This window comes from Petromyzon marinus, chromosome 64 (genome assembly GCF_048934315.1).
Source record: "Petromyzon marinus isolate PM22_M1 ecotype Great Lakes invasive population chromosome 64, UKy_Petmar_22M1.pri1.0, whole genome shotgun sequence".
NCBI lineage: Eukaryota > Metazoa > Chordata > Hyperoartia > Petromyzontiformes > Petromyzontidae > Petromyzon > Petromyzon marinus.
This window is the reverse complement of record NC_133730.1, coordinates 5771784-5784073: the sequence shown is the minus strand read 5'-3', so window position 1 is coordinate 5784073 and position 12290 is coordinate 5771784. Positions and strand designations below refer to the sequence as shown.

General features: G+C 64.8%; 2 protein-coding genes across 2 annotated transcripts in view; both read right to left on the bottom strand.

The window, feature by feature from the left end:
* LOC116938045 (uncharacterized) overlaps positions 1–9582 on the bottom strand; it is a 26227-nt gene extending 16645 nt beyond the window's left edge. Inside the window, exons 1-3 of the mRNA XM_076054112.1 lie at positions 2148–9582; positions 1198–1447; positions 312–674 (exon numbers count right to left, since the gene is read on the bottom strand). Coding sequence (XP_075910227.1) covers positions 312–674; positions 1198–1447; positions 2148–9263 — 7729 coding nt within the window. The 5' untranslated portion in view covers positions 9264–9582. The remainder of the gene's footprint in view (positions 1–311; positions 675–1197; positions 1448–2147) is intronic.
* LOC142906367 (matrix-remodeling-associated protein 5-like) overlaps positions 9394–12290 on the bottom strand; it is an 18451-nt gene continuing 15554 nt past the window's right edge. Inside the window, exons 5-6 of the mRNA XM_076054023.1 lie at positions 9540–11311; positions 9394–9471 (exon numbers count right to left, since the gene is read on the bottom strand). Coding sequence (XP_075910138.1) covers positions 9394–9471; positions 9540–11311 — 1850 coding nt within the window. The remainder of the gene's footprint in view (positions 9472–9539; positions 11312–12290) is intronic.

The following is a 12290-nucleotide window of genomic DNA, read 5'->3' as shown; positions in this document are numbered from 1 at the left end:
ATGCCGTACAACACGTTTGGAATTGACAGGAGTAAAGTTGGACTCACGAACAAATCGACTTACGAACAGACCTAACTCGTTCGTAACTAGAGGAGTCCCTGTTTATCGGGTGAATATAAATGTACCAATTAATTGCTACTTCAGCGGCGTGTTGGAGAGTTAAGCCGCGGAAACATTTACAACTTGGCGTCAACGGCGTTTGCCTCCGCCGATTTACGCCAACCAGCGTCCACTCGGGACGATTTCGACGGACTCTTCACGGAAGGCGGTGCCCCCCCCCCCCGGCCCTTCCCAGTTCCCGCCTCTCTCACCTCCGGTCGCCGGCACGGCCGCCGGCCCAGCCGCCGCCGCCGCCGCCGCCGCGCCGCGCAGCACCGTCCGGTCGGGCAGCACCCAGGCCCGCTGGGGCGCGGGCCGCCCCTCGGCGGGGCACGCCAGCTCGGCCACGGAGCCGAGCGGCGCGGTGACGTCGCGGTGGCGAGCGGCGACGAGGACGCGCGGCGGCTGGGCGCTGACGGCGACGGCCACCGCGAGCCGGGCGGCCCCCAGGGCGCTCGCCGCCGTGCACACGTACTGGCCGCGGTCCTGCAGCACGGCGCCGCGGATCGCCAGCGTGCCGTTGCCGAACACCTCGAAGCGCGAGCCGTGCCGGGAGTTGGCCTTGATGACGGCGCCTGCCGGGGGGTGGTGGTGGCGGGTGGGGGTGGGGGGGGCGGTGGTTGTGACGTCGTCCCGTGACGGAGCGGAAGAGGACGGTGCTCGGATTGGCATGGTCGCCAACGCGTGAACGGTACGGAGCGACCGGGGACTCCGCCACCACCACAACCACCTCTACAACCACCACCTCTATCACCTTCACCTCCTCCACTTCGTCCTCCATGACCTCCACTACCTCCAACACCACCTCCATCTCTGCCGCCATCACTATCACGTCCTCCACTTCCTCCTCCATTATCTCCACCACAACCTCCTCTATCACCACCACTGCCCTCTCTATCACCACCACCTCTATCACCATCTCCTCTATCACCACCACCTCGATCACCTCCGCCTACTCCTCCACCTCCCCCTCCATAACCTCCTCCAACTCTATAATCTATTAGCTTCCTCCGTCGTCACCTCCTACACCACCACCACGCGCTCCTCCCCCCTGCCACTCCCCCAAGCCCCTTTCCTTGTCCCCCTCCAGTCCCGCACCTGTGGACACCTTCATCCAGGTGACGGTAGGCGGGGGGTTGCCCTCCACTTGGCAGTCCACGTAGAGGTCGGCGTCGGCCGCCACGGTGACGGTGCCGGTGCCGCCCACGCCGCCGCCGGTGATGATGCGCGGTTTCTGCGGAGCGCCGGCACGTGGCACCGCATTCGCCGCGGGCGGAACGACGCCGGGTGGAACGACGCCGGGTGGGCCCTGGCGGTCCCCTGCTCGCTCCCGCGGCGGCTGCTGGAGCTTTAGAGAGAGAGAGAGAGTGAGAGAGGTGGCATGGGAGATAGGGAAGGTTGGGAGAGGGAGAGTTTGGGGGGAGAGAGAGTTTGGGGGGGGGGGGGAGAGAGGAGAGAGGGATGGAGGAGGAGAGAAAGAGGGGAGAGGTGGGAGAGAGAAAGATGGGGAAAGAGGGTGGAGAGAGAGAGTTGGTGGGAGAGGGAGAGAAAGAGAGGAGAGGGGGGAGATAGGAGAGATAGGAAGGGGAGAGAGAGAGGGGGGGGGGGAGAGGGAGACAGATGGAGGAGGAGTGAAAGAGGGGAGAGGTGGGAGAGAGATAGATTGGAAGAGAGGGATTTGGTGGGAGAGAGAGAGAAAGAGGGGAGAGAGAGAGAAAGAGGAGAGAGTGATGGAGTGGGAGAGAGAGGAGAGCAGGGGGGTGGAGATGGAGGGGGAGAGAAAGAGCGATGGGAGAAGAGATAAAGATAGGAGAGAGAGAGGATAGAGAGGAGGGGGGGGGGGTACAGAGAGTGTAGAGGAGAGATTTTGGGGAGGAGGGGAGGAGAGAGAGAGGGGTGTGAGATGTGGTGGTGGTGCAGAACCCCTCATAAATTGTGTAAATAAATAAAAAGGGGGCACGAACTTTTTAAAATGAATAAATAAACACCGGCTCAACGATTCACCCCCCCCCACCCCCACTAACCCGCTCGTCACCCCGCACGCTCACCTTGTTGTCGAACATCGGGTAGCGGCGCTGGGGCGGCGGCGGTGGCAAGGTGGCTGCGGCCGTGGCGGTAGTGGCGGCCGCGACCGTCGTGCTGGCTCCGGTCGGACCCCGGTACGGCCGCCCAAATGGCCGCCACTCGGGCACCCTCCTGCCGGCGAAGGGTGACCTCGCCGTCGTCCTGGCTCCCGTCGCGACACCACCGCCACCAGCAGCAGCAGCTTGTCCCGGCGCCTGCGTGGGTCTGTGGCCTACCACGGCGCTGTGGACGATTATCGAGACTCCGGGCCTGACGCCGTTGTTCGTGTTGTAGTTGTAGCCGCCGCCGGCACCGCCGCTGCTGCTGCTGCTGCTGCTCACGTGCAACTGACCGCTCCGGGAGCCGAAGCGGCCGGGCGTGCGGTGGATGACGATGGAGCCTCGGTGCTTGACTCCCGACGGCCACCCGGGGATGACGATGGAGTTGACGGTGACCTTGGTGCGTCCGTGCGGGCTCTCCGTCGGCGCCACCGCCGCCGCCGTTGTCGTGGTGCCACTCGGCTTGGCGGTGAAAGCCGTGATTTCGGGGCGGTTCGTGGCACGGCCGCCGACGCCGCCGGCCCCCGCCGCCGGAGGCCGAACCGTCGCGTAGAAGGGCCACGGCCGCGGCGCTAGTGGCGGCGGTTTCGGCGTGAGGTAGACGGGCACGTAGCGGCTCAGTGCATGGTCCCAGCGGTAGTTGTGGACGGGCTTGAGCGTCGTCGGCCTCTGCGTCGTGGTCTTCACCACCCGCGGCTTCTCCGTGGCCGCGCCATGCGGCGTCGGCGGTCGCCTCCAAAGGACTCCGGCGCCCGCCGTGCCCGGCGCCTGCAGCCGGTTCAGCTCTCTTCCGGGCGGCCTTGGTGTGGCAGCGTCGGGGATGCCATGCGGCCTTCCCCAGGTGGAGGCTATGGAGTTGTCGGTGTGCCCGGTACGGTCGTCGGGTGTGCCGTCGCCATGGCCCGGTGTCGGAACTTCGGCTCCCGGCCCCGGCGGAGAGGGCCAGCCTGGTGCCGGTTCACCGGCTTCCCCGCGTAGCCCACCACCACCTCGCGTTGTTTCCGATGACGAGGCGATCGCGAGTCCGGAACGGGGGATGGTCCCGGATTGTCCCGAGGAGGCCACGTCCACGCTTTGCCCCGCGCCGGGCCGGGGCGGCTGAGGCCTCGGGTCGACCACCGGCCACCTCCCCGGGGCCGTCCCAGACGATGGGCTTGCGGGCCGCTCCGGAAGGACGGGCCCCGCTGGCGGCTGCCCAACGCGTTCGCTTGGGCGCCCGGGGTCGGCCGACGTTGCCGTCGTCCCCGCGGAGTGTGGAGGATCCACCGGCTGCCTCCGAAAAGGTGGCACCAGGGCAGGAGGAGCCACCTGCTCCGCGGTTTCCGGTGCTGGGTCTTCCCGATTTTCTTCACGCTGAGCCGCCTGCCCCACTTGGCTTCCGCCCACGTGATCGGGCGACGCGGCGTGAAGCCCGCCGCCATCGCCCGGGACGCCCTCCGCGGCCGACGTCACCCCCTCTGCGTGCGAGTCGCGGCCGTTGCCTGCCCGGGCAGCGTGCGTCGCGGGCCCGACCCCACCGCCACTGCCGTGACTGCCGACCCCGTGAACTCGCTCCTCCGGCCCCAACCGACCCGGCACGCGGCGCGGCAGCAGTCCTTCCGCGGGCCGCAACTGCCCGTTCGGTCCTCGTCTGTCCCACGGGCGTCGCCCGCCGGCCCTCGACCGGTCGAGCGGGGCGGCCCTGTCACGGCCCGCGGAAGGGCTCGCCGGAACCTGCGTGGGCCTCTGTGGGTTGCCGCTCGCCGGGCTCGGTTGGGCGCGAGGGGGCCACGGCCACGGCCCCAGGCGGTTCTGCTCGGATTCCGTGGCATGGCCGCTCGAAGCGCCATTGGGGCCAGGCACCGGCGAGGGCTCGCGCAACTCGGGAACTCCGGCGGATGCTTCCGGGCCGCCGCCGCTGACCGTTGGCTCGCGCGAGCGCGGAGGATGCCACTCGGCAGCACCGCTGACGGCTCCGTCGCGGAACGAGGGCCGCCCAGCTCCGGCGGCAGACACGGATGTCTGTGTGCGGCCGCCGCCCTCGCCCACGCCAGCCGGCGTCGGTCGTGCCGAGATGCGGCGCCGTCCCGCGTGGGGCCCTTGTCCCAAGCGTGGCCGCTGCCGTTCCGGGACATCAACCCTGCCGGCAGGAGGAGGATGATGAGGAGGAGGAGGAGGAGATCTTCCCGGAACGTCGGCTCCACGGTCAGTGCCTCCACCAGAAGTTTCTCCGCTGCGTGAATCGGGAGCAGCACCGGTTCCCCCAGGGCCTCGGCGGTGACCTTGCTGGGTACCTTCTGAGCGGTGTGGTGGCTCCCCGTGGGCTTGGCCCGACGGCGGGGGCCTCGTCCCTGCAGACTCTCCACGCCCCGTCGGCTCGTCCGGCACCCTGGAGCGTTGGGTTCCCTCCGGGGAGCCGCCGGAAACGGGCGGCTCTCCTCCGGGCCCTTGTGGGCGGGGCTGAGCGCCGACCTCGGGTTGACCTCCACGTCGCTGTTCAATGCGACGTGGCTCCTTCGTTCCAGCCTCTCCGTAGGCATTGGGCCAGGGTCTCCAGCTTTCCGAAGGCACTTCGGACGCCGTTGCCTCCCCATCCATTGTTTCGGTGACGTCGGTGACACCAGCGCTAGGTTCGGCTGCCTCCACCGCCCCGGCCTCGGTCTCCTCCGCCGGGTCACGTGATGAGCCGGCCGGCAGCTTCCCATCGCCGCCGTTTCCACCGCGCCCAACCTCCATGAAGATTCCATCCACGATGGAGCCGCCGCGCCTCGTCGATTCGTGAACTGGGGTCCGAATCTCAGACAGCTCTACATCCTCCTCTTGTTCCGCCTCTTCATCTTGTTTATGGTTGTCGTCATTGTCGCCGTCATCGTCACCTCGATCGTCACCTCTGTCATCATCTCTACGATTGTTATCTCCACCGTTATCATTATCAACAGAAAACATTTCTTCAACAGTGGACGAGGCGGTTGCTCTATTGTCATTGCCACGGCCACCATCAGGTTCCTGGGGAACTCCCCTGGCATTGCCATCCTCACCGTCACCACCACCGACGCCGCCGTGACCCACCACTTCACCATATCCGCCATCGGCCTCGCGGAGCCGTTCCGGCCCTTCCCAGCGATTGCCCGACTCCTCCTCCGCCAGACGAGTCAATTCTGGAGGCTCCACGGCGTCAGATCCGGGAGATCTGAGCGTATCCTCCGCACGTTGGCTCTCCGTCGTCTCTGCCGCCACCGCACGGCCGCCTGCCCTCGTTGCATCCACGTCGGCACCCTCCACCAGACCCTCCGGCGGTACGTCGGCCGTGGCCTTCGGTGCTCCGATCGTCTTGTCCGCCAGCGTGACCGCCAGATCCGGACCTTCCGGTTTCGCCGTCGCCGCCACCGCCGTCGTTGCCTTTGCTTTCGCTACGGCGATCGGCCCGATGTTCCGGCCTCCACCTTCCTGGTTATCAACCGGTCCCATTCGGCCCGCATAGCCTCCCCTCCGTGCACCGAACCCCGGCACGGGCGGCCGGCGAGCATCGCCGAAGCGATTGCTTCTCTCCCCCGCCTCCTGAAACCTCCACCGCTGGGGAGGCCGTCGCCGCCCGGCGAAGGGCCAGCGGCCTCTGCCGGCCGTCGCATGCTCCGGAGAGGCTGCGGGCCGCTCGGGGGAGGAGGCCGCTTCGGTGACCACGGGCGGGTCATGCTCGGCGGGTTTGGCGGCCGTCGGCGCCGCCGTGTCCGGCCACGCGTCCACGGTTTCGGCGGCGTCCGTCGTGGGCTCCGTGTGGTGGGCGCCTCTATCGTCTCCGTCGTTGCTTCCTTCGCCTGTCTGCTCCGTGGCCGAGTCTGTCGGCTGCTCTTCTCCCACCTCGGCGTCATCCTCCTCCTCCACTGTCTCTTCTTCTTCCACCTGCTTGTCCTCCTCCTCTCCTTCTCGAGAAGTGCCCGACTTGTGCCAGGTGCCCCCCTGTGGTTTCGCCGGTAGCCCAGACTCCGGCCATGCTGGCGCCGATGTGAAGTCTGGAGTGGTTTCATGGGGGGGTTGTGACTCTTCGGCTGTTTCTTCACTTTCTGAGGTTCCTTTTGTATCGGTATCATCATCAATTTCTGATGTTTGATTTTCATCATCGTTATTATCATCATTGCCATCCTCGTCATCATCATCGTTCTCTGATGGTTGTTTTCTATCATCATCGTAATCATCGTTTTCCGATGGTTCTTTTCCATCTTCGTCATCGTTTTCCGACGGTTGTTTTCCATCTTCGTCATCATCATCATTTTCTGATGGTTGTTTTCCATCATCGTCTTCATTTTCCCACGGTTCTTTTCCATCTTCGTCATCATCATCACCATCGCTTTCCGATGGTTGTTTTCCATCTTCGTCATCGTTTTCCGACGGTTGTTTTCCATCTTCGTCATCATCATCATCATCGCTTTCCGATGGTTGTTTTCCATCATCGTCATCGTCATCATTTTCCCACGGTTGTTTTCCATCCTTCTCATCGTCCTCGTTTTCCGACGGTTTTCCATCTTCATCATCATCATCAACACCGTTTTCCGATGGTTGTTTTCCATCTTCGTCATCATCATCGTCATCATTTTCCCACGGTTGTTTTCCATCTTTCTCATCGTCCTCGTTTTCCGACGGTTTTCCATCTTCATCATCATCATCATCAACACCGTTTTCCGATGTTTTTTTTCCATCTTCGTCAACATCGTCTTTGTCGTCATCATCATCATCATCATTTTCCGAGCTCGGTAAATCGTAATCCAAATCGTCGCTTTCATCCGTTGGTGGTGGTGCCATCATCGTCTTTGCCGTGGGCGATTGCACGACGGTGGTGGTGATGTCATGACGAGAAGCTCCGTCACGGTCATCGCTGTCTCGTGATGATGAGCGGTGGCCCGTGGCGTCGTCATCCTCAACCTCAGAGGATCGATCCTCTTCGTTATTGTCATCATAATCACCTTCTTCATGTCCCTCTTCCTCGTCTTCATTTTTAAAGGAACGAATCTCATCATCATCATCATCACCACCATCCTCCTCATCATCCTCAGCGGAATGCCTTTCTTCGTTTTCATCATCATCATTATCATCATCAGAGGAACGAGCCTGTTTGTTATCTTCATCCTCAAAGGATCGCCACTTTTTATCATCATCCTCGGAGGAGGAACGTCTCTCTTCCTCATCTTCATCTTTAGAAGAAGGCCGATCTTTACCGCCTCCATCCTCAGATCGGTCCTCATCGGCCGTTGTCTCTTGTGACAACGAATCTCCACCGTGCTCCTTGGTGGAATCAACTCGCTCAAATTCCTTCACCTCCTCCGCCACCTTTTCCTCCACCTCCTCCTCCACCTCCTCCTCAAGTTCGTCCACGCTCGTGGACTCCTCTCGCTCGGATTCCTTCTCGTCGATCTCCTCCACCTCCTCCTCAAGTTCGTCCACGCTCGTGGACTCTCCTCGATCCGCCCCATTCCCAGTGCCATCACCGCCACCGTGTTCCGGCTCGAACAGCTCCAGCACGGACGCCGGCAGCGCTGCTTGTGTCAGCGTCCCAGCGTCCAGCAGCTCCTCCTGTGACAGGTCCAGGTTTCTGAGAGGCCCGGAAGCTGAAGACTCCTCCTCCTGCTCCTCCTCCCGCTCCTCCTCCTGCTCCACCCGCTCCTCCTCCCGCTCCTCCTCCTGCTCCACCCGCTCCTCCTCCCGCTCCTCCTCCTGCTCCACCCGCTCCTCCTCCCGCTCCTCCTCCTGCTCTTCCTCCTGCTCCTCCCGCTCCTCCTCCTGCTCTTTCTCCTGCTCCTCCCGCTCCTCCTCCTGCTCTTCCTCCTGCTCCACCTGCTCCTCCTCCTCCTGCTCCTCCTCCTGCTCCTCCCGCTCCTCCTGCTCCTCCTCCTCCTGCTCCTCCTCCTGCTCCTCCCGCTCCTCCTGCTCCTCCTGCTCCTGCTCCTCCTCCTGCTCCTCCTGCTGCTCCTGCTCCTCCACCCTCTTCTCCTCCTGCTCCTCCTTCTGCTCCTCCTCCCGCTCCTGCTCCTCCTGCTCCTCCTCCTGCTCCTCCACCCTCTTCTCCTCCTGCTCCTCCTCCTGCTCCTCCCGCTCCTCCTGCTCCTCCCGCTCCTGCTCCTCCTCCTGCTCCTGCTCCTCCTCCCGCTCCTCCACCCTCTCCTCCTCCTGCTCCTCCACCCTCTTCTCCTCCTGCTCCTGCTCCTCCTCCTGCTCATCCACCCTCTCCTGCTCCTCCTCCCGCTCCTCCTCGCTCTCCGACTCCTCCGACTCCACGAGCTGCCACGGCTCGCTCGTCGTGGCCCCGCTGGGTGCGCCGGCCACCGTCGGCGGCGCCCCCGCCATCGTCGCGGGCCCCGGCGCGCTCGTGGTCCGCGCCCGCGCCACGTTGCGGTTGCGCACACGCGAGAGGATCTCTGCCCACTTCTTCGGGTCCAGCCGCCCGATCTGCTGGCTGATCCGTGAGCTGCCGCCGCCAGCGCCACCGCCAGCGCCCCAACGCCTGCCGGGCGTCCGCTGCTCATTCCCGGAATCCGTGCGGTCCCTCGACCTCCCTGCAGACTCCTTCTCCTCCTTCTCCTCCTTCTCCTCCTTATCCTCCTCTGCACTTTTGTCCTTCCCAATCTCCTCCTTCCTTGAGCTCCCTCCGCCCTCTTGGAGGGGCTTCCGTCTCTCCTCCTCCTCCTCCTCGGCGGGCTGGGCCCGATGCCGACCCGGAACCGCTGCCCCCTTTCGGAACGGCCTCGTCGGAATCCGTCTCCCGTTCGAACTCCTTACGGACTCCCTTTCCTCCTCCTCCTCCTCCTTCTCCTCCTCTTCGTTCCTGTTCTGCGAGCTGCTAGACTCTGGGGAGGCCTCTGCTGGGGTCTCTTCCAGGGTCTGGGGCCTGCGCCCGCCCGCGGCAGTTGATATCCCCTTTCGGAACGGCCTCGCCGGAATCCGTCTCCCGTTCGTCCTCCCTCCAGAATCCTCCCCCTCCTCTGCATTCTCCTCTTCGCTTTCTTGACCCCTTGAAGCCTCCCGTGATGCCGCTCGCCTCTCCTCCACCATTTGAGCCTTGCGCCCACCCATCGCATCTGATGTCCCCTTCCGGAACGGCCTCGTCTGAGTCCGTCTGCCGTTTGCTCTTCCCCCAGCCTCGTCCGCCTTCTGCTCTTCCACCTGCTCCTCCTCCCCTTCTCCTCTTTCCTCATCATGCTTCTCATTCCGTGAGCTGCCGGACTCTTGGGAGGTCTCCTCTGACCCCCGTCGCCTCTCCGCCGTGGTCTGGGCCTTGCGTCTGCCGGGGGCAGCCGATGTCCCCTCCCGGAATGGCCTCGTCTGAGTCCGTCTCCCATTCAACCTCGCTCCAGACTCTTCCTCCTCCTCCTCCTCCTTGTCCTTGTCCTTCTCCCCCTCCTCTCGTGACCCCCCTCGCCTCCCCTCCACCGTCTGAGCCCTGTGCCCAGCCGCCGCCGCCACCACCCCCTTGCGGAACGGCCTCGCTGGGACCCGTCTCGCGGCGCCAGCGGGCCGCACGTACGGCCGCCTCGCCCTCGTCGCCGTCGCCGTCGCGGCCGCGGCCACGGCGGCTGAAGCTCTGCCTCTGTCGCCGTCGTCCTCTTCGTCGATCGCTTCTCCCGCCCCTCCGGAGCCCTCGTCCGGCGCGACCACCGCCTCCCTGCCGGCCCCGACGCCGCCGCCCGGCAGCAGCAGCTCGATGCGGGCCTTCGTGCTCCGGCCACGCGCCGGCAGAGGCGGCGGCCTCAGCCGGTGCTTCACGACCACCCGGTGCGTGAGCAGATCGACGCCGTGCGAGTTGACGGCGACGCAGTGGTAGTAGCCACCGCCGCCGTCGCCCACCTCCTCGACGGTCAGCGTGCCGTTGGCCGACACGCGGGCCCCGCCGACGGCCTGCCCGCCGCCGGCGCCCGGCCTGCCCAGCGTCGTCCCGTCGGGGAGGATCCACCGCACGGAGGGGTCGGGCGCGCCGCTCGCCGCACACGGCAGGGCCAAGGCGTCGCCCGCGTGCTTGGCGACGACCGCGCCGTTGACGTCGCGGCCCGACGAGAAGTCGAGCACCTCGACGCGCACCGCCAGCACGTCGTGGTCCTCCCTCGCGGTTGCCACGCAGCGGTAGGTGCCGGCGTCCGCGGCGACCGCCGCCCGCACCGCGAGCCGCCCGTCCGCCGACGCCGTCGCCCGGGCGGGGCGGCCGTCGCCCTGGCCGCGGTCGGTGCCGCCGCCGCCGCCGTCGTCGCCTTCGTGCGCCGGCAGGAAGGTGCCGTCCGGCAGAATCCAGCGCACGGTCGGCTTGGGGAAGCCGAAGGCACGGCAGTCGAGCTCAAAAACGCCGCCCGACAGTGCCACCGCCTCCGTGCCGGCGTCCCGGTCGCGGCTGATCATGGCCCAACTGTTGCGGTCCGCCTGGCCCGGGAGGCGGCGCGCGTCGCTCACCTCCGCCGTGAAGGCCACGTAGAGCGTCTTGAGCGTCGTCCGCCTGCGGTCGAGCCTGAGCTCGATAACATCCTGCATGAGCCAGGCAGGCGAGGCCATGACGGCCGCCCTCACGCCGGTGAAGTGCCGCGACTCGCCGTCGGGCGCCGCCTGCCTGTAACGAAAGCTCGGGTGGGGCTCCTTGCTCAGCATGAGCTCCCTGGCGAGGCGGAGCGGCGCCTCGCTGTAGAAGGCGATGATCTTCCACAGCGTCCGCATCTCCTCGGGCCCCAGCTCGCAGGCCAGGGAGGTCGCGTAGGTGAGGTTCGCCGACAGGACGCCGTCCGCGACCTCCCACCGGGGCGGGTGGACGCCGGCACCGGCGTCGCCTTCGCGCGGCCGCTGCACGTTGCACGCCAGGTCGGCGCGGTTGCCGTTCTCATCGGACACGTTGAGCACGACGCTGCCGATGGGCCGCCGCAGGTCGACGGGGGGTGGCGGCGGCGGCGCTCCCTGCTCGCCCTCCGAGCCCTCCCACAGGGTGCTGTTGCGCAGCTTGAGCGGCGAGCGGATCGCCGGGCGGCTGCAGGACAGCTGCGTGGCGCCGCCGAGCAGCTCCTGGTTGGCGCGGGCGGGCGGGCTGGCGCACGTGGCGCAGAGACGGCCGCCCCGGTAAGCCCGGTCGCGCTTGCACTTCACCACGTCTGCTCAAACACAAAGACAAAGATCCCACCCCACGTATAACCTTAACAGGCTGCTGGAGCAAGTTGCTGTTAGCGACGAGCAGCGCGGATGGATATACGCAGCAACGACAACAGCCGCCATTCACCACTAAGTTGTGACGCTTGTGCCAGGCTATGTGAACTATTAAGGTCACGAGACGTGTCAAACGCCCGCTGAGAGGACATCACAGGACAGAGCCAGGTGCCATGGGTTGACTGACTGAGATGACTGGCAGATGCACCACCTATGCCGTCTACTGTGCCAACTTGCTGTGTTTTAGCTGCCCAGTGCTCCGCTCATTGTTTTGAGCGTCGCTCTTCTGCCCTCCGTTGTTGCTGGAGGGTGACTGCCTCCAACTGCCTAGTAGCGGCATCCTTCAATCTTGACACCACTGGTACCGGTCATCGACAAGTCCATTCAGCTCCACATCCTCTTGTACCACATTACTTCTCTAGCCTGTGCCGGGTCCGTTTAACCCCCTCTATCCGGCCAAACAAAAGCTGTTTAGGCATACGGTGGTCGGGCATGCGGGCAACATGACCCAGCCAATGCAGCCTTGCCTGACGGAGGAGCTCACCGATGGGACTTTGCCCAGATCTTTCAAGGATTTGTGAGCTCCTCACACAATCCAGCCTGGTTAAACCCAGGATGGATCGTAGGCAGGCCAGCCTGAATGTTTCTAACTGGCGAAGATGTTCCATTTTGGGGAGGTCCACGTTCTTCAACAATAGAGAAGTGGCATGCCGGATAATGCGGAACACGCGCCGTTACAATGCGGTTTCTGAGTGGACGACAAACTACTTTCTTGAGCTGCACGGCTGAGTGACAACAGTGACGCGATAACGCAGGGCGATACATTAATGCTGCGGCATAGCCTCAGTTATTTGTCCACCTCACTGTGCGGTGTGCGTTGTAGTAGTACATCGTAGCTCGTCAAACTCTATCGTTACTACGTCATCA